Source organism: Carassius auratus, chromosome 30, assembly GCF_003368295.1.
Source record: "Carassius auratus strain Wakin chromosome 30, ASM336829v1, whole genome shotgun sequence".
Classification (NCBI taxonomy): domain Eukaryota; kingdom Metazoa; phylum Chordata; class Actinopteri; order Cypriniformes; family Cyprinidae; genus Carassius; species Carassius auratus.
Window position 1 is genome coordinate 24,108,311 of NC_039272.1, and position 21,293 is coordinate 24,129,603.

The 21,293-nt window shown below is 36.7% G+C and overlaps 1 protein-coding gene across 1 annotated transcript in view; it reads right to left on the minus strand.

The window, feature by feature from the left end:
- The window catches only part of LOC113049734 (transmembrane protein 211-like), a 169,539-nt gene extending 148,530 nt beyond the window's left edge, over positions 1–21,009 (minus strand). The window contains exon 1 of the mRNA XM_026212338.1: positions 20,147–21,009. Coding sequence (XP_026068123.1) covers positions 20,147–20,458 — 312 coding nt within the window. The 5' untranslated portion in view covers positions 20,459–21,009. The remainder of the gene's footprint in view (positions 1–20,146) is intronic.
- Positions 21,010–21,293: the final 284 nt, after the last annotated feature.

Consider the following 21,293-nt stretch of genomic DNA (forward strand, 5'->3'; position numbering starts at 1 on the left):
TATCGCCCACCTCTACTGCACAGTAAGCATCGAGTTAGTATTTCATTGTGAACGTAGCCTTTATGTATTTCTACAGCAGCTATTGTTTGTATTATGCATAAGTCTATATTTCCTCACTGTGTATGGTGTGAAGCCTCAGAGTTCTCTTTTGTTTTCTATCAAATAAAATAAAAAACACAATCCTAAAGCAATCAAACACTACTGGATATAGTTCACCAGAATTGAACTGGAATGTAACTGCCCATAATTCATAGTATATTGTAAAACAGATGCTACAATAAGTAACAAGCTAACTATCGATCAATGGGACCCTGTTGAGGAATCCAGGGCAGAGCCTGAATCTGATGTTTTGTAATGAAGACACAAAGCCCCTGAGCAACTACCCCATTAGTCCACAATGTCAGCTCACTGGACACAAAAGCCATGTCTGCTCAATGGACGCTAATGTCTCATGGGGGTTCGCGCAGAGCGTGGGGCAAAAACAAGGAAGAAAAGATAAAACTGCACCCCCTTCCTATTACGCTTTCATCATTTTCAGACTCTCTCTTTTCAGTCCTCCTCTTTTGCAGCCTTCCTCCCAATCGGTAGGGCCGTAAATAATACATCAAAATGGTAGATGGTCTAAGCGCAAATGAGAGGGTTCGTGGATGTGGAGGCATTTTCTAGGTGCACTAATGATTGTATGGAAGCTTCAGAGCTGAGAAAGTGTTCTTCATCTTTTCATCTTGTTAAAAACAAAGAATACGGGCCTTCAAGCATATCCTACATTTCTCACAGACAAAAGCTCTGGCTAAGCTTCAACATGGAGATACATGCAGAAACACGTCCGCTTTCTCGTTTTGTGCCAAACATATTGCCAGAGATGACATGAATTGACAAAAATACAAATAAATATAATGAATGATGGAGAAAGCATTTGCTTAACGATCATGAGAGAGTGAGAGTAAGCAAACAACACATCACTGCGAGAAAATCAGCACTCACACACATTAGCAAACCTGTTTACAAGTACTGTATATTGATGCAGGGATATTAATGCTTTTTCCTGGATATTAAGGGCTGGTAGAGAAAGAAGGATTGCTTATTGTCCTCTGTTAGCGTACTTTGTGAGACAGTATGTGGTATAATATGATTCACGCAAGTAGATTTAAGGGAACATGGGGATTTCTACAGTACCTGTAATGATTTTAGGCAAAATGGAATTTTGTTATTTCTGAGATTATAACTTGATGTAACTCAGTGGTCACAGTTAGAAATATATAATTTATATTGCAGTCTATTTCACATTCCAGTTATAGCAGGCAGTTTAAAGTATATTCTGCTTAGTATGCATTAAGCTGCATGCTAGCAATTCATTCATGGTTTAATGGAACTACTGTGACTGACTTATTCTGACAACTTATTCCTCCAGTCTCTTCTGAGGATGAGTTTCCATATCATGCACTGCTTCTCCAGACTCTTCCTACTCTCTGAATATTTCCTTGAAATGATAAAGGCTCAAAGGAGGTATAAGATTAACTTTGGGTATGTTTACAAAACAATGAATGTTCTTAAAAACGGAAAAGCTGTTCCTTTTGCATTTCTGAAATGTTTCCTTTGCGTACAGATGACCATGTTGTGAAAACGATCCCTGTACGCATGGTTCCATGCAAATGACAAAATAAGCTGTATTATGCATATCAGGCCAGTAGCTGCCAATGTCACTTAAAAAAAAAAACACTGTGGTCTATGCACATATGCATTTCTGTAGACTGAACATGTAATTTGTGTTTTTACAAATGTGTGTTTTCATAGTTTACACAGAGACGATAATAGTATAGTTTTCCAAAACTTGCACTTTAAAACTTGTTTTTAAAAGTTTACATTTTCAGTAATTTACAGTAAGTTTTCCTTTTTAGTTTAAAATGGTAACAGCCCTTCTTTCTGGAGCTGCTTTTTACAGTTACCAATACTGAAAGCACCAAATAACCAAAGCTGAATCATGATGGATGGATGGATCGATTTTGAATTTTGAGATGGATGGATGGGTGGATTTGGAATTTCGAGGTGGATCAATGGATTTGGAATTTCGAGGTGGATCAATGGATTTGGAATTTTGAGATGGATGGATTTGGAATTTTGAGATGGATGGATTTGGAATTTTGAGATGGATGGATGCATTTGGAATTTAGAGATGATCTATTAACAAAATATGAACTATTAAGACAAGATTTACATATAAGTGGATGTACGCACACAAACGGAATAAAGACCAAGGTCATTTAGCATTTGTCTAGGAGTTGAAAAGATGAGGAAAAGGATTGTGGTAGTTGTCCTTGAGTACACCTCACCCGCTCTCCATAAAGCCACTCTGCGCACTTTCTCCTGCATTTATGCATGAACGCTTCAGCCTGTCAGCGCTATTCTGTGCTGCCTGAAATACTACTGTAACTGCAGTGCTCACAGGCCAGGATGTTCAAGACGTCATCATGTCGCCATCTGAAGAGTTAACACAACTACCTAAATACCCACCGACAATGAATAATCATCTCAATCACAAACATGGTGTTTTGTATCTTGCTCATATTATGAAAAGAACATCACGTGCTTGAGCAATCCTATCCTTATTTCCACAATAAAACTTAATACACATCATAAAACATGCTTAAAATAAAAGGAAATTGGTTTCAAGGGCTTTAAGACAAATAAACTTCAGATTTGTTGGCAGCCATTTTCAAATGATGCGATGGAGTGAATTACAAACCCAGAAGCAGAGGTTGCATCAGCCTGACTGCAAAATAATTTACTCCCTCAGAAGGGCTCACTTACTCACTTAAAAGTGTGTCTCCTGCATCCTGACCAGTGCTGAGCTCTCTCCGGATTAAAGGGATGCAACAGTACACAAATTTTCACAATTTATTAAAGACATTTGTCAAAATGTGTGCAACCATTAATTAAAACAGCTCAGTTCCACTCTAGAGATATGGACATGTGTGCTATGAGACAGAAATTCACCCTGACAGTTGAGCGGGAAGCACAAATAATAGGCTGAGCATCTTGATTATTGGATGAGCATGATGAGAGATGTTTATAAGACCCTTTCACTCAACAAGGTTTTTATTTATTTATTTATTTATTTTTGCCGTGCATGCCTGTCAAACAATGTGTGCTGATAGACTTCTTTCATTTGCTTGTGGTGTTACTACTTCTTTAATGTGTAAGTTCCTACAGCTAGATTTTGCCTACAGAGAACAAACTCTTACTTCAGATGACCAAGAAAATCCAGTTTTCCATGTTATGGCTCTTTTAAAGTGTCCCCAGGTTGGGGAAAAATGAGAACTCGGTGTATTGTTTGTGTGAAAGAACAAACATTTATGAGAAGCTGGCTTCATAAAGGTTTTTGACCCGACATCAACAGCTCAGCTCTTTATTTAAAAAGATTTAACACATCTGCTCTGCAGGCTGTTGTGCGGTCAGTGATCCATCTGCTCACGTTACAAATGGCTTGCGCGGAAGGACCGCTGATGGAAACAAGCCCACAGCAGAGCATGTACCCTACGCATCAAGCCAAGCGAACAATCATTTACGCTAAAAAATGGTCCTGGGCTCACGGTTAAATCAATACATAAACTACCCAGAGGGTCTCCTGTGGAGCTGCTGAAGCGGACAGGCTGTTTAAGTAATGGACATCATGTGAGGTGAAAGCTCTGACTCAGCGTTCTGTCCTCCACCTAGAGGAAGGCGGAGACTGTTCTTTTTCTGCCTGCTCTCTCATCATTTCATCTCCTACCTATTTTCCTCAGCTTTGATACGTTGTTCCTCCATTCCCTTTTTAGCCTTCACTTTTACTCTGAGTAGTCCTTTCAGTTCTGTCCATTTGTATTCATTTTCTCTCTTTTCCACGCCTCACAATCTATTTTTAATAAGTCAGAACTCATCTTCCCTGCAACAGGCGGACTGCACTGCTAACAGGATCTTGAATGTCACAATGGCAGGAAAAAATCAATCAAGAGCAGAAACTGCTCAACAATGTGAACCATGACATGATAAACGCACGCCTCCCATGGTGTCACAAATTAAGTTTTTTTAGTAAGGGGGAATATTTGCTCCACTGAAAATGAGTTTCAGAAGCATTTTTTACCTTATAGTTTTTTTGCATCTCTAAACGCATCACTTTGTCCATTTTTAATTATTTATTTGAACCGAAGAACTCAAATGTAAAGATTAAATTGTTTTTAACATTGTGTTTTGTGGAACTACATGTTTTGTGGAATTTTGAGTATGCTTAAAGATAAACCATGTTCAAAATCATCAGTTAACATTATTCCTTAAAACTGCAATGTACCAAAGACCCACATTTGGGGTCTTGGCCATTAAAGCTGCAGTAGGTAACTTTTGTAAAAATATATTTTTTACATATTTGTTAAACCTGTCATTATGTCCTGACAGTAGAATATGAGACAGATAATCTGTGAAAAAATCAAGCTCCTCTGGCTCCTCCCAGTGGTCCTATTGCCATTTGCAGAAAACACATCGCTCCTGTTAAGAAACAACCAATCAGAGCTGAGGTCCGTAACTTTGTTTGTGTTCAAAATGTAGAAAAATGTATATAATAAGCAAGTACACCATGAATCCCTTTTCCAAACCGTGTTTTTAGCCTGTCCTGAATCACTAGGGTGCACCTATAATAAGTGTTTATATTCGGACTATTTTAGATTGCTTCGGGGGTACCGCGGCGGAGTAACCCAGTACCTTTGTGATTCTTCATAGACATAAACAGAGAGAAGTAGTTCCAGCTACAATGTTCTTCCGCAAGACGCAAGCAGTTCTGTTTATTAACCGCTAGAGCGTTAAAAGTTACAGACTGCAGCTTTAAGTCTTGTTTGAGGTCTTAAAAACCCCAATGTAGTTCCTGTAATGCACACTAAATCAACAGATGTTGGAAAAATCTTTCCAGTGTAAGGTAAATGGAAGTGTCAGTGCAAGTACTAATAGGAAGACTTAATGCCACGTCATATTACAATTAAATCTAGCCAATCAGCACTCAACACAAGAAATATAATAGCCCTCTGCTCACCCTTTATTGTGTTTGCAGATACAGCCACAACGTTTTCCCCCATCCTCCCCACCACCACCACCAGGTTGGCCCCGTCCATGTGGGGGTATGCTCCACCCTGCCTTCGTCTTCGGCAGTAATAGCTGGAATCTACTACGTCTGATTCCAGCTACGGATGGGGCCTATGCCAAAATAATTCTGTTCTTTGTATTGGTTTGGTGAACAAATACTTTAGAGTTTTAGCTTCACCTCCTTAAAGTGTGTTAAATTCTCGCTATTAACAAACCATTAAATATGTTTTTTGCCTCAATTAACTCATAATTTGCTGCTTGTTAATAGTTAGTAGGGTAGTTCTTAAGTTTAGGTATTGCATAGGATTAGGTATGTAGAATATGGTCATGCAGAATATGTGCTTTAAACAGCCAATATGTTACTAACAGGCATGCTAAAAAGCAACTAGTGAGAACTGGTCCCTATACTAAAGTTTTAATAATTAGATATTATATAATTTGGTAGTAAAATTAAACTGTTGCACATTTTATTGATGCAAAGATGAGAATGTGTGTTTGTACAACATTGGCAGCTGCTTTTTATTACTTAATTAGAAGTTTTTGTCTTTTACATATAGGACAACTGAGCTGACATTTAGACATTCATTTTAAACATTTTTAGAACACTATTGGCCTGTTTACACCTGATCAATTCATGAGTTTCCCTTTCAGGGAAGGATTTAAATCTGATCACTCAGACCACTTTAGGAGGTGGTCTGGGACGAATTCCAGACAAAATTGGACAAGTGTAAATGCATTTGACTGTTGAAGCCACACATGTAAATTTTACTCCTCCCAAAATGTTAAATACATTTTTGTGTGTGAGAGCGTGTTATAGGCTAATGCATCCCATCACTGTGAATGAGTAGTTGATTACCTCTTCAGCATGCTGATGTGCAAACTAGTGCAAATGAAACTGAAAGTATGTTGCATACACTCAAAACACAATCATGTTCATTAGAACTAATGAGACCATCTTATCTTACGAGTGTCGATGCCGCTATCTCTCCTATTGTGGTCTTTGATCTTGAAATTAGCTGATAATGAGTAAAATGCAACACATATCTGTTGCTTGTTGAGGTGAACATTAGATTTGCCTATGTCGTGGGATTTAAAGATCGGATTTGTATCCGTTTTGCCTAAATATATTTAAGTATCCAAGTGTAAATGGAACCATTTTAACAAATTAGGTAGATATCCCATCACTAAAAACACATTAAGTGACCAAGTACAAACAGTATAAGGCTAATGATAAATGGGGAATTTTTTTAGGCAACCTTTTTTGAGCAGTGTTGTTTGGGCAAATTTCTAACAAATTTTTATCTGAACACTTTATATGGGCCCTATGCTTTACATGGTTGGTTGCCTGCTGACGGCACCATTAACGAAAGTTGTCTAGCAACATTGCTCATAAAGTTGCCCCATGTATTGTTAGCCTAAGTGTTTCCCATTTGGTAATGAAAAGCTCTGGATTTGTGGTCATCACACCTACTTGAACACTAGTGGAAAAAATGTGAAAAACATCATGCAAGTAGACAAGTGACCAAGTGCAAAAAATGCAATGTGGGTATTTGGACAGGCCCAGTCTCAAAAGTGTGGTCTGAAACTGCCCCCATTTCCCATTCAAAAACATGTAACCAGTTCACCAGTCATAGGTTTCTATATACAAAAAATTTCTGCAGCGTTAAGCAATGTAGACAATCTCCTATACCAGAAGTTTTCTATACCATAACAGTTTGGACCACAGACCAAACACTTGAAATACAGCATGTCTTAAGAACTTTTTACATCACTTTTTAGGGATATTTGAAGCTCTAGTCACTATGAGCTGTCAATATGCAAAAACTATTTTTTTAAACTTTTGGTTTTAATTGAATATCACTTTTTTACAGAAATACAATGGATTATGAATGTTGTTTTATTATGACTGCATAACATCGCCCACAATTCCCTCTTAGTCCATGCACTGCTAATGTTGTTAATACCTCTTAATCCAATCCCAGGCTGGCAACTCAATCCATCACAGTTCACTCAACTGTCCAAGCAGCTGTTTTTTCAAAAGCATCTGATACCACTGCAAATACCATTCTATAGCATTTTCCTAAACTAAAGCCAAAGGAAAAACAAATCTAAAATCCCATTCCCAATGAATTCAAACACTGTGACAAATAGAGAAGCTTTTGTATTTCACCTAAAAGCCAAATTGCTTTCAAGCTGGTCTGCCTGCTAGAGAATTCCAAATCAGATAGACAGGGTTGTGATTAGCCTTGAGCCGCAAAAACCCAAGCAGATGAGCTCTGATCAATGTCTGAATTTAAACCAATTTATAACAGTTTGGGGTTTCTCACATAATGTTTGAGGTTAGGCCTGGAAACGAATGATTCCTAACTCGCAGAGATTCAGAACTGAACCAAAATAGTCTTTCCTGAATTTACACTGAATCTGAATTGAGGCAGAATGATTTTCTATTTGAATGTAAAAAGCAAACGGAAAAATAATTAACGGAAAAATAATTTAAATAGAAATGAATAAGTTACTGTAATTTTAATTTGAAATGTCAAGATTTTTGTAATTAACGGAAAAATAATTTAAATAGAAATGAATAAGTTACTGTAATTTTAATTTGAAATGTCAAGATTTTGTCTAGACTTCAAATGTCAAGACTTTGGTTGGTTGGATTTTAATGTGCAATTCTGTAGTGGACAATTGGATGGATTTATAGATTTGTATTCTCAAGTGGATGGATAGATTGATAAAAGGATAAATGTACGCACATTCCTGTTTTCAGTGATTGCATAGGTGGACTCACAATTTTAAAGTGGATGGATGGATGGACAGATTTGCAATCGATTCTGCAGTGTTTAAGATTAAACTGCCTATACTTTTGCACTCAAAAAGAGTTTATTTCCTGTTTATGAAGTTTTTATGTGGCAACCGGGACTCTGATCACAGTTTCTCAACACTATTGTGAGAGCAAAGTCTCTATTATTTACTGTTATCTATCATGCCAGCATGCCATGCTATCCAAACTGTCGCCATATCTCTGCCACAGATGCTGACGCTGAGCTCTCTCATCCACAATCCTCTCACTGCAGTTCCCAAAGGAATCCAAACTCATTTTAATATGTGCCGTGTATTATCAATAAACCACAGCCAGATTAAATCCCATCAAACGCTGAGCTCACAATGTCACTCTTCTGTTGCTCTTTATTGCATTCAGATGCTTTTGCTACAATTAGGCTGATGATACACGGGGCAACGTTTTGAGCAATGTTGCCGGGCAACTTTTGTTAATGTTGACATCAATGGGCAACTAAGGTGAGACACAGGGCCCACGACCAATATAAAGTATCCACATAGAAAGTTATTACCCATTCTCAGTGGAAAAGTGCCCAAAAAAACAAAGCCTTGAGATGGTGAAGTCAATGTAGAGGGCATTCATGGAGAGAACTGCTCTGACCTAATAAGCAGTCAAAGTAATTTACATGTTTATTTAAGGCTGTCATAGTTGTGAAACTAAAACTAAATTTTTTGTTAATTCATCAAAAGTGGCACTAAAAACAGCCTATTACAAAAGATTTCTATTTCAAATAAATGCTGTTTTTTTTTACTTTTTATTAATCAAATAATGTCTCATGTTTTCCACAAAAAGGGGATTAGTTCACCCAAAAATGAAAATTTTATTATTAATTACTCACTCTGAAGTCATTCCAAACCCCTAAGACCTTCGTTAATCTTTGGAACACAAATTAATATTTTTTATGAAATCTGAGAACTCTCTGATCTTCCATAGACAGCAAGGATACTACCACGATCAACGCACAGAAACGTAGCTATGACGTTGGTAAAATAGTCCAAGTGACAACAGTTGTTCAAACGTGAGTCATAAATAGTGTTAATGAAGACTATATGATGAAACATTTTCGTTGACAAGCTTTTTTCCTGTTTTTTTTTCCTTTTTTGTTGACGAAATAAGACGAGACTAAAATTCATTCAAAAAGATATAAACTTTCCCAAAAAAACATTTTGTATTTTCGTCAAAAAATGGAGACAAAATGTTATTGCAGACTGCTCTACACGTCTCTACTACGTGAGCTCTCATGAGCGGGGTTGCCAGATATCAAGAGTTCATATCCCCAAATCAGCCCGGAGTGTTTTGTTTATTTTAAGCAATATAGCAACCAAGCACACGCACTCATTCCTCATTGCGTATGCGCCGCCACAAGATGATTTGAAAAACAAACAAGCTGGAGTTCAGCGATCTAAATGAAAGTGTCACTCAGTCTGTGTTCTGTCATGAGATTGCGACTGTATTGTTTGTGATTTTGATCACTGAATAAATACACTTAATCGCTGTTGTTTTAAAGGGCTCATATGAAACGATTTAAATTTTTCCTTTCTATTTGGACTGTTACAAGTTCTTGGTCCATAAAGAAGATCTGTAAAGTTGCAAAGACTAATGTCTCAAATCCAAAGAGATATTCTTTATAAAAGTTAAGACTCTGCCACGCTCCCCTAAAACGGCTCATTCAAACATGCACCCACGTGTCTACGTCACTATGTGGAAATATTTGCGTAATGCCGCACAAATGTTTATGCAAAGAAAGAAGGCGTGGTTTCAGTAACCGTAGTTAGTGTTGAAGCAGCCATGTCAGGGAGATGCTGTGTGTATATACGAGACAGCAAAAGCACTTTATTTGGTAAAAAGTAGATGCATGTAGGAATCTTTAAGATTACTTACAACAGAACAGCAACGCATTTTATGGACGACCATTTCCTAGGAGAGGAGATCATTCTGACTTTGCTACAACAACCTGGCACTTTTGAATAAGCTACTGTAAGTATGTTTTGTTATTAGTTTAAGTATTTGCTATTGAATGTTAAAATGCTGAGTTTTGTATGTTGTGTTTGTGTGTGCGCTTGCGAGCGTGTGTGTGTGTGTGTGAGAGAGAGAGAGAGAGAGAGAGATGTCAAGTTTTCATTGAGTACAACTAGACTGAAATGTTGAGACTTTTAGTCCACTAAAACTTGGCTAAAACTAAATACGATAAGGTTGACTAAATATGATAAAAATTAATAAGGACATTTTAGCCCTGGACTAAGACTAAAATGAAAATATCTGACTAAATTAACACTAGTCAGAAAGCTCTCAGATTTAATAAAAAAGATCTTAATTTGTGTTCCGAAGATGAACGGAGGTCTTACGGGTTTGGAACAACATGAGGGAAGTCATTTATGACAGAACTTTCATTTTTGGGTGAACTAACCCACTAACTGTTTTCAACATGATAAAAATTGTTGCTTGAAATTCAGCTTTGCCATCACAGGACTAAATTACATTTTTGTATTTGTAATCATTTGAATAATATTTCACAATATTACTGTATTTACTGTAATTGAATCAAATAAATGCAAAGTTGGTGAGCATAAAAGACTTCTTGCAAATGTCTTTCCGGACCTCTTGTGATTGAATCACCAAAGATTGATGTTAATACAAGTTGTAAACAGGGCTGAAGGAAAAAAGTGAATAAAAAAGGGAATGACACTGATTTGCTTCCCCATCCTCTCTGGGCTTGATCTGATTTGGAGGTAACTTCTCCCCAGAGTCCTGTTCCACAAAAATAACTCTATTATATATCTTACCTGAAAGCGACCATCACACACAATAGGAGGATATTTCCGTTAGTCAGAGGGTTTGTTGATTCACTGAATGCCCTGAAAAGAACAAGAGAGCTATCCAGTTCTGCGCATCAATTTACATATTCCTTAAGGAAACTGCAAAATGTTAAAAATAAATAACTAAAAACTGCAGTTAGATTTTGTTTCATATTTTGTATAGGTTTTATATTTTTTATTAAGTAATAAAAAAAAAATTTTAAATACAGAATGACCATTACAGATTCTTCAAGGACTATGTAAACTTATGTGCAGAACTGTACAGATAAAGAAGGAGATCTCTAACTATGATGCTGTAAATCTGCAGTGAGAAAAACCTTGGGTCATGTACTGACTTGGATCTGAAAGCTTCCTCTTCTTATGCTGCTCTGCTCTCAGTATAAATGCATGGAGTCGGGGTGTTGTATATCTCTCAGCCTGACAGCTGATCCGCTGGCCCCTGTGCCAGTTTAATATGTGGGTTCTCTCTGCTGGGACTGCCATGCTTCTGCCCTGCTCTGTGCACACTCTCTCTCATTCCTGCACTGACAGGAAGAGAGAGGCAGAGTAAAAGATGGAGAGAGAGAAACTAGGCCTCATCCATCATTTCATTAGACAGCAATGTGGCGGCCATGATAAAACTCGCAGCTTCGGTGGTTTGGTTCTTGGGGCTGAGAACCCTTAACAGGTTCAGATGCAGGAAATTACTGCTGCCTTCTCAAGATACAGACTACAAGGACCTACAGGGAAAAAAAAGGGTCATACCATGTGTGATGTGAGAGAGCGAATGGAAAGTGTGAGCTATTCTGTGAACTGTGAGCCCATCCCCTAGCGCATTACATTTATAGCATGTTAAATAAGAGGGTTTTAAACTGGGGTCCAGAGACTAGGGGTCTGTAGAAAATGTATTAAACTAAACTAAAATAAAACATAATGCTGCTGCATCATTACATCACTTCTCTAAACAAGCTGTCCCGGCTTATAGGCTGTATCGCATTTGAGGATCCTACAGGTGGCAGATCGTTTATAGCCTTTTCTCACAGCAGCTAGAATAATTACATTTATTTTGATGGTGGATTGTAATCCAGAAAGAGTTATGTTGGGATTACGAAATTTACTAAATTAAATTGCATTCCGGTTTTAAATGGAACAAGATTACGCAAGATTTGTATTTTGAAGACAACCAGTTCAAAGAAAGAATAACTTTCTTTTTGGGTTAAAATTATTTTTGAATATGAAATTTGCATGGTATGACAATTAGAGATTAGACTGTACAGAAATGTAAATCTACATGTGAATAGAAACAATATACGCATATTCACGCAATGCTGATGTTAAAGGGGTCATACGGTATGATGCTATTTCAAGTTTTCCTTTCTCTTTGGAGTGTTTCAAGCTCTTTGTGCATAAAGAAGATTTTTAAAGTTGCAAAGACTAAAGTCTCAAACACAAAGAAATATTCTTTATTAAAGTTAAGAGTCAACCACACCCTCCTAAAACATCTCGTTCTAACACACCACCACATGTCTACGTCACGATGTGGGAAGATTTGCATCGAAGATGATGTCGGTGATAATCGCATACTCAGCAAAAATCGCATACTCCTTAAATTGGTACTTCTTTTGAATAATTACTTTGTGACCATTAAAAAGTATGTTGTATATGGTATGGATGTGTGAGGTATAAATGCAATTCAGACATGCGAAAAGTTGTCATTGTCAATAAAGGTGATTGATTGATTGTCATGTGACCTACTAGTGTCAGTTGGTTATTGCTTTACTGCTATTCGCTATCCTCTGGCCACATGGGATAGAGTGTTCCCTGGATGTTCACTTCAAAACCAGAAATAGAATTAGAACTATTATTAAGACTTTAGCCTATAGTTACAGTGATGTTTTATCTTCTTTTTGTCCCATTTCTTCACCTACCAGGAAAAATACAATATAAAAAAATCAAAAGTGTCTGTAGCACAAACTATGCAGAATGAGTTACCCAGTTAATTCTATCACTCCGGGTTCAAGATTTTAGGAAAAACCCTAACTGCCTTAGTGAAGACAAAATAGCTTTAATATAAGTCCAACATTCAATATTAACTTCCTTACCGTTCTGTCACATCTAACAGTTTGAGTGAGACTTTACCGGTTGGCAAGCATTACTTCCTCTACACCCGATTTTAAAGCTCATTCATCGCTGTCCAACCACTGTAGCCCAGGGCAGAATGACTTCCTCAACAAGAACAAATAACTCGGCCTGTCAACAGCACACTTGTGCCCATGGGGACTTGGACACTGATGGAAAGAAGCTCTATTAGTGATTACGGGTCTTCTCACTTTAAGGCATCAAGGCATCCAAACATGATGATGAAAAAGACCAACTGGATTTAGCCTGCCATCAAATCATGATAATAAAAGACCACATTTTAGATGAACACACACACACACACAAAATAAAATGTCCCTTTTGTTTTCTTCTCTTTTTATCTTTTTTTTTTTTACAACCAAAACACATTGGTTAGATTTAAGCAACCCCTTTTTTACATATCAAACTCATACTAGTGGTTTTAAGATTAAAATGGTTAAATCAGTCTTCTGCTTTCACTTTATTTACAGAACAATTTACAATCATCATCGTATAAATATGTACTTTCAAAAGGACAAAAAGATTTAATACTTAATTTAATACCTTCTCTATCAGTAAGCTGGCAGTAAAATCCCAGTCATGACTGTGCTCTTTGGCCCATGGGGGCTTTGAAACATGGAGATGATGGAGGCAAAGAGAATCACAAAAAATCAACCACAAAACAACAGGGTCTGAAGCAGGAATACAAACACAGAGTCTCTGACTGGAGACTAAGAACATGTCTTAATAATGCAGCACAAAAACATGAGAGGGTATTTTCACAAGATGAACTATGTGGGCACTGGGTTAAGGTTTTGCAGATTCCACTGTGAAAAATGTATTGAAAGAACTAAGATCTGAGAATAGAAACACATATTTGCAGTTCTATCATCAACAACGTTTTATGATTCCTACACATTTTGTTCATCAAGATAATGTTAAAATATGAATACAATTGTAATAAATTTTCAAGCCTAAATACAATTGGGAAGCAGAGTTGTATTCACTAGACATTTTAGAGGACTAGTCTCCCCACTTTAAGGCTGGTCTGTGTCAGTGGTCCTATAGCGCTCATCAAAGTCATTGAGATGGCCAAGTAGGCACGTTTACGGTTCAAAGAAGCAGAGTGCAAATTCTAGCACAAAGTGTACATTTTTACATTGGAAGAGAGTGAATTAAGATTAAAGAGGTGAAACATTTAATATATGACAATTATTTTATGAAAGAAATGTTAAATCACTGACAGTAATATAGTGATGCAAACTACTCAACATTTTTCTTATATTTTGCCATTTAGAATAGAAAATATGGCATAATTTATGTGTCTCATGTAATTCCAAACTGATTGTGATGAGAAAAGAAACATTTTGTGTTTTCAACTTATATTAGGCATATTAGTGTGAAGGTATTTTAATATATTCTCAAATAGTTCAAAATGCCTACTTCCCAATGAGAAAAAAACGAATTGGTCCCATTGTTTAAGACATGGTTACAGAGTTGTTTCCAAATGCAAAAAGCTAGAGTTATAAAATAAACAACACTTTACAGCTACAGCTCTATATAATGCATTGTTAGTTATGGTACTTAGTTTACCACCAAACGTTCCATTACCTTTTCCAAACCTGCAGTACGTACCATTAGTTACGAAACTCCAAAAACATGTTATGCTGTGAGCCTAAACACAAGCCCCATGAGCCTTTGCCTTCTAAAGAGAAGGGCACTGGGCATGCTGAGAAACATGAGTGTGTGTCTGTATATGGGAAACATGTGACGGGGGGGTCTTAAAATAAATAGAATAATCTACACATCAATGAGTTGAGGCAGGACTGTGGCTTGATGGCCGAGTGGGCCGCACAACATTTAACATGAGATCACCCAAACTTGAGAGAGGCAGCCATTCATGCATGACAACAGCCTCTGTCAGCAAATCTGAGTGGAGAAGCAAGAGGAAAAAGATAGACCTACCCTTTGAGTGATACGCCAGTGCTAATTGCATGATATCTTATGTGATTGAGCCAGTAAAGCATCTACGAATAACAATATATATCATGGAGATATATATTTGTGGGTGTGGCCCATAATGACTAACTCGCCTATATCTTTTGAATACAATGTTCAAATTTGGCAAAACTTGGTACACATGGACAACAGGAAATTCTGAAAAAATGTGACAAATTTCAAGAACTTCTTATTCCCCCAAGGGTACAGTTTCTAAAATACAAGCCATCTGCATCAATAGGAAAGACAAATGAAGGCAGAATTTAATATAACCAGTCTGCAAAGAAATCTGATCATTAACTGATTATTAAATTTTACCTTGCTTATATCCTCATAATATTGAGAACATACAATATTTGCTACCAGGCATGACTGAATATATTGCTGTCTGTCTAATTAAAATTTAGAGACAATATTATTTATCACTCCTAATACATAGAATAATACTTACATAATGGCGAATGTAGGTAACCAAACATCCCAACAGCCCTTAACTTCCATAGTATTTTCTGGAAGTCAGTGGCTGTTGGGATGTTTGGTAACCAACATTCTTCAAAAGATCTTAATTAAGAAAGAAATTAATGCAAGATTGGAAAGGTTTGGGGTTGAGTAAATTACAGAATTTTCATATTTGTGTGAGCTATCCCTCTAAAGTGTAATGTGTCTGGAATGACATAAGAAACAGAACAGACCGAGACAGACTAAATCCAGAAAAACTGTCACAACGTCTCCCAGATTCTTCAAGAAACCTACCTGCAAAGCAACAGTACTGTTATAGTTTTTAGTTTAAGTTTTAGGCACTTGTGTAAAAATGCTGTAAAATGAGGATGCTGTCAAAATGTCATAAATATATTTTCTTCATTAATTTACTTCTATTAACTAAATTAAATCAACATTTGGTGTGACCATCCTTTGCGTTTAAAGCAGCTTTTGCCCTGTGCACATGCACATTGTTTTTCGGTAGCTTAGGTTTCTTGGAGCATATTGGAGACATTGCCACAGTTCTTCTTGATTTATTCTGTCTCAGTTTGTTCTGTTTCTTCATGTGATTCCAGACGTACTGATGATGATGGTGAGATCAGATCTCTGTGTGGAGCACTGGCTGCTGGCAGACTCCTTGTGCAAACAAAAATCACAAAAATGAATGTTTGGACATGTAAACTGATATTTCCTACTGACACACTACAGCAAAATACCATTTTTTACCTGTTGAAAATACTAGTGTTTTAATCATTTTGCCGCCACTGTACATGAGACATTGGTGCTTGAACCCCAATAATTGCTGCATACAGCTTCAAAAAATCTTCAGCACAAATCATTTTCTGTTAATTAACATTTAATGTGCAGAGACAATTAGGTGAGCAATGTCAATAATTATTAGTAAGAAATATTGATATCTCAATATTAATCGATTCTGTTTTTTACAGAATGATATCAATTGTTAAATCACAAAAATTGATCAGTCTAGCCTGTTTTCAATGTCACATTTACCTCTGAAACAAACATATTTGGTGACAATAAAACTCATTAGCCAGATGTGTTATTTTAACAAATCAGTCAACCTTAAAAATTATAATAATGTAGAACGAACTGACTCTCATGTTTATTTTACAGCTTTAGTTGAGAGATTTGTTTTCCATGAGAAAATTTGGCATGTAGCCTACTGTACCTTAGGTACTGTACCAATATGGCAGCAGTACCTATGGAACCGGTATGCACCGAACCGAATCAGAATGCAGATTTCGCTACCCAACCCAACTGTACCTCATATATATCCAAAATAATCAGTGTTGAATCGAATCAAATTGGTAATACAATAGAATCGCAATCTTGTGAATGAGAATCAGTTCGAATCGTGACATTTGTGTCAAAACCCAGCCCTAATAATTACTACTATTTATCCTAAAAAGGCTTTCAGGAGGCTCCCAATCCTGCCTTTGGTCCAAACAAACAATGTTGCTCCAAACTCACACCATTGGTTAATTCAGAAGTCAACCAAACAGCCAAATATATTACTCAGAAACATTATCAAACCCTTCACCTCCATAACAACAAAGATGGCAGTGCTAACAATGCTCATAAATAAATGATTCGTCAGTCAGAGCTGTGTAGTGTGTACACTCAGCTATGTACTAAAGCATTTAGCAGAAGCCATACACACATCACTGCCAAACATAGCTCCCAAATCCATTCCTTTCTTTCCTTCTGTAATGCCTTGAGTATGGACAGAACATCTTTATCCTCCGCCCTTCAAATCCTTCTACAAATCCAAGAAATGCAATTTATTAATATATACTTTCAAAAGCAAATTTTTGATACATAAATCATAAGACACAAGGTTGCTTGTGCTTCAGAGAGAGAGAGAGAGAGAGAGAGAGATTTAGGGTATTAATGGAACTAGGAAGAGGAAGACTATGATAGTTCTCTATTATCTGAAATGGATAAGGTCTGTTGAAAACAGGGCAACACAGATGTTAAACTACATTACTATGGACTTCATATATGTTCTTCTGGGACATCTGATAAAAATAATGTACTAATTAAAATTTTATACCATGAAGAGGATTGCGTAAGATGTATTTTTAGAGCCAGGGTAGAGATATAGCTTAATTTAAAAACAATTGAAGTCAATGGAAAGTCTTTGCAAAGCATTCAAAACATTATACAATTTGTATATAAGAAACAAAACCCATGAGCTTATTTTAAAATCTCTTTTTACTTAAATCTGATCACAGTTGGTGACCTTGCTGAGATCTATGTTAAACATCTCCATTTACTGCTCAGCATTTACCTTTTAGCTGTTTATGAGCATCAGCTGAGATATTAGAGATCTCAATTGTGATCTTTTCTTTCTATGGGTTGTTTACTGACAACACAACTTTTGCCTTACACTCCTTAATTCCTTAAACTCTTGAATTCCTTTCATAAGTTGATTGCTTGAAGAACCTTAAACATCCATGGACTCTTTCCATTTTACAAAATGTTCTTTATAGTGGAAGTAGCTTCTTTAGATTATGAAAATGTTCTTCACACACAAAAAAAAAGTTTGTTCAGAACTGTTTAAAAGATTCTTTGGCGAACCAAAAATGGTTCTTCTATGACATGCAAAGACCTAGAAAGAACATGCAAAGAACATTTATTTTAAAGATACTGTCCTAAGAAATTTGATCCTTATTGGAAATCATGAATAGAATACAACAGGTCTAAACACCTCCTTCCAATATATATAAATATTTCATGAAAAATTATATTTATAAAGAATAAATATTATATATATGAATGAACACTGTCCAGAGCTACAGTTTTAGTTATACACACATAAATCTCCATTTTGTGAGGAGCTGTCAATATGAGCCCACTTGGACATCCATCACTATAAATCCACATTTATGCAAAACAATCTGTTTCAATAGTACAGGTGTTTAGAAAGAGCTCCTGTGTTTTTGTTGCAAGGAAAAAATGATATCCTTGGGGCCTTTTCCTCCAGGTGACCTTTAGCCTTATCATCTCTATCATGGAAAACTGTAAATGTGAGGGGCCAAATCTTACTAAATGCTACATGTTTTAAGGTCAGACTGATTTGCAAGGTGAAAAAAACATTGGACGGTCAAATACAAGTGAAACACTTTGTTAAAAAGGCTTTGGTTAAATTTGTTTGTTGCGATATCCTGACAGTGTGACAAAGCCTGATTTCAATATAAAAAACAATGTGATATTTTATATTGTATTTTTTTATTCCTGAAAATGGGTCAAAATTAACCAGAAAACAATGAAAAAGATAAAAGTGTGAAATAAAAGATGTAACCTCTTGGGCATTTCATATATGTGAAAGTAATGTGATATGTTTGCTATTATAATGATCATACAGTTGCACATAAGCAGTGGGTGCAGTGAAATGATTCCCCAAGGACAAATCAGCACTGAATTTACAAACATTAGTGAGGACAGTCCGATAAAGCCTGCAAAACACACTCAGTGTGACTAACCTCTTCAGAAATATCGAGCCTTATTTGACACAGTCCCCTTAGCTCAGATCATGGACTTTTTTATGTGACCCTGTTTTAAGACACGCCAGATAATTTTTACCTTTACAAAGTTGTAAACTGCAAAAGGAAATTTTAACAGGTTATGTAACTATGTTTTCATTTTTACCAGTAGGACTCATCAGTATTTACTGGGATGGTCCAATTTCAACTCTTGTTTTATGAGCTTTGAATAATTGAAAATGCTTGGTGCACTTTGCTGCTAAGAATAGACCTATGTCAAATGAGCAAAACTACTATGCCCTGCACTGAGATAAGCAATGCTTGCTCTTCTTTCCCATCATAAACAAGGAATGTGCCAAGAGCCATCTATGCCATTTTACTTTCTCAATACATTTTTTTTTTTTTTTTTTACAAGTATATAAAGCAATATAAAGCTGATTATTTAAAAGGAAAATCTTTCAAAAGGAAACTTCTTCACACTATGGTTTTGTCTTTGTTAAAACAGTAATTACATGTCCAAGAATAAAGATCTGATTATAGACCAACCAACCAAGAGGTATAATCTAATTTGCCTTGATGATGTGGATTCTTTATATTGTGTGTGAATGTATGATGACAATTGTTTCACTTTTCTGAGACTGCCTTCAAGAGGATGGCTGCATAAGCCTTTGAGTTGCTAACAAAAGCATCAAATAACTTCCAGTGTATAAAGATTAATTTAGTTTCTGATGTAGATTTTCAAATACAGACAGGTTAAAGCTACTCTTGTCATGTAAAAAAATAATAATAAGAAAAAGAAAAGAAAAGAAACACAAAAACTTCTTAGAGAAACTCGACTCTAAAATGCTGGCATGATGCTAAAGTAATTTTCATCGATTGAATACCAATGGGGAAAATATCAAGATTGTTTTGTTTAAAAATGCAACGTTTCATTGCATTGATGTTAACACCTTTTATGAGTTTACTTTATAAAGGAAATGTATGAATTGAGAACGATCAAAATCTTACATTTCAACTTTTGAAAAGTAAGTTAGAACCTGTAATAAATATAAATAAATAAATGCACTTTCTGTTTCAATCTATTTTTAAAATTAATAAATATTTAACCAAAACAATGTTCTTTAGAATCAAAGCCCATCAGAAAAGTTCCTCTATGTGGCTGGTTTAGGAGCCATCCTGTAATAATTCTGCAGCTCTGGCTACGTTTTATTCTAAAGTTGCGGTATGCTCAATTTTTATACCTAATACATTCAAACGTTTATGTGTTAGTGCACGTTTACCATATATATCCACTTCCAGCCTACCTGCCAAGAGCTTGAAGGAATCTCTTGAAATTTGCCAAGCCCGCCAAAGGTGTAGCATCTGTACATATGATCCAGAGACTCGGAGCAGTGCCACAGGAGCCCGAAACTCACGGAGTCCTTGTTTTTCAGATGGTCCTTCACTATCCAAGCGGGTGAGATGAAACTAAAACTGCAAATCGCGACCAGGGCGGAGGACAGGAGCACCCAAAAACACCCGACACAGCTGAACATCCTCACAGCAGCGTGGGGCAGCGAGACCGGAGACAGATCGATTCCCAGCCCTTTCCAATTGCGATCAAACAGCGAGTGCATCTGGAGCGCGCTCACTCACTGGGTGACATTAGACGAGCACCAAATAATCACAGGAGCACATGAGTTACCGATGCGCTGAGAGTGCGCGGACACACGGATGCACCAGTGAACCACGGAGCATACGCGCGCCTAACTTTTCAATTAAACGTAATTCAAGCTCGATCCAGTTCAATAGAGAGGATACTCCAGTTAATTCATCAGAGAGGAAAGCAGCTGGAGGACAAAAGACCACCGTCACACCCAGAGCTCAAGCTCTCAGAACTGCCTCCAGCAGGTGCTAGTAAGATCTGAATCCGCTCTGTTTGCGTTACTCACAGCCCGCGTACATCATCCTCCTCATCATCATCTTCCTCAGCTCTGACACGCAGCTCGCGCGCTGCAGGAGTGAGCTCAAACTTACTGCGCCGCGCGCACGCCTGCCTCAGTCACACGGACGTGGGCGTCACCGCCACTGCCAAGGTGTTCAAACGAGTCTTTGATTCATGAAAATTTGTTTCTCTTTTTTTTCAAAACCTCAATCGTGTAATAAACTCGTGCCATCATTATATTTTTCATGCACTGCGTTTCGTTTCGTAACCTTGCCTAACCTCATCAACATACACACCGATAAAAGCACATTAAATATAGGATGAATAAGTATAATTCAGCAACCCACATTAAATGCGGTATTATTTATAGTTTTATTTCGTTTTAGCATTCTGAAATATTTTCAAAAAGTATGAAAGTGTAGCATGTCTTACAGTGCCCTCTGCTGGTGATTTACCGTGCCGTGGATTTTTATTGAACAAATATTGAGCATCAGAGTACAAGCATCGTGGAAATTTCTATAATATAT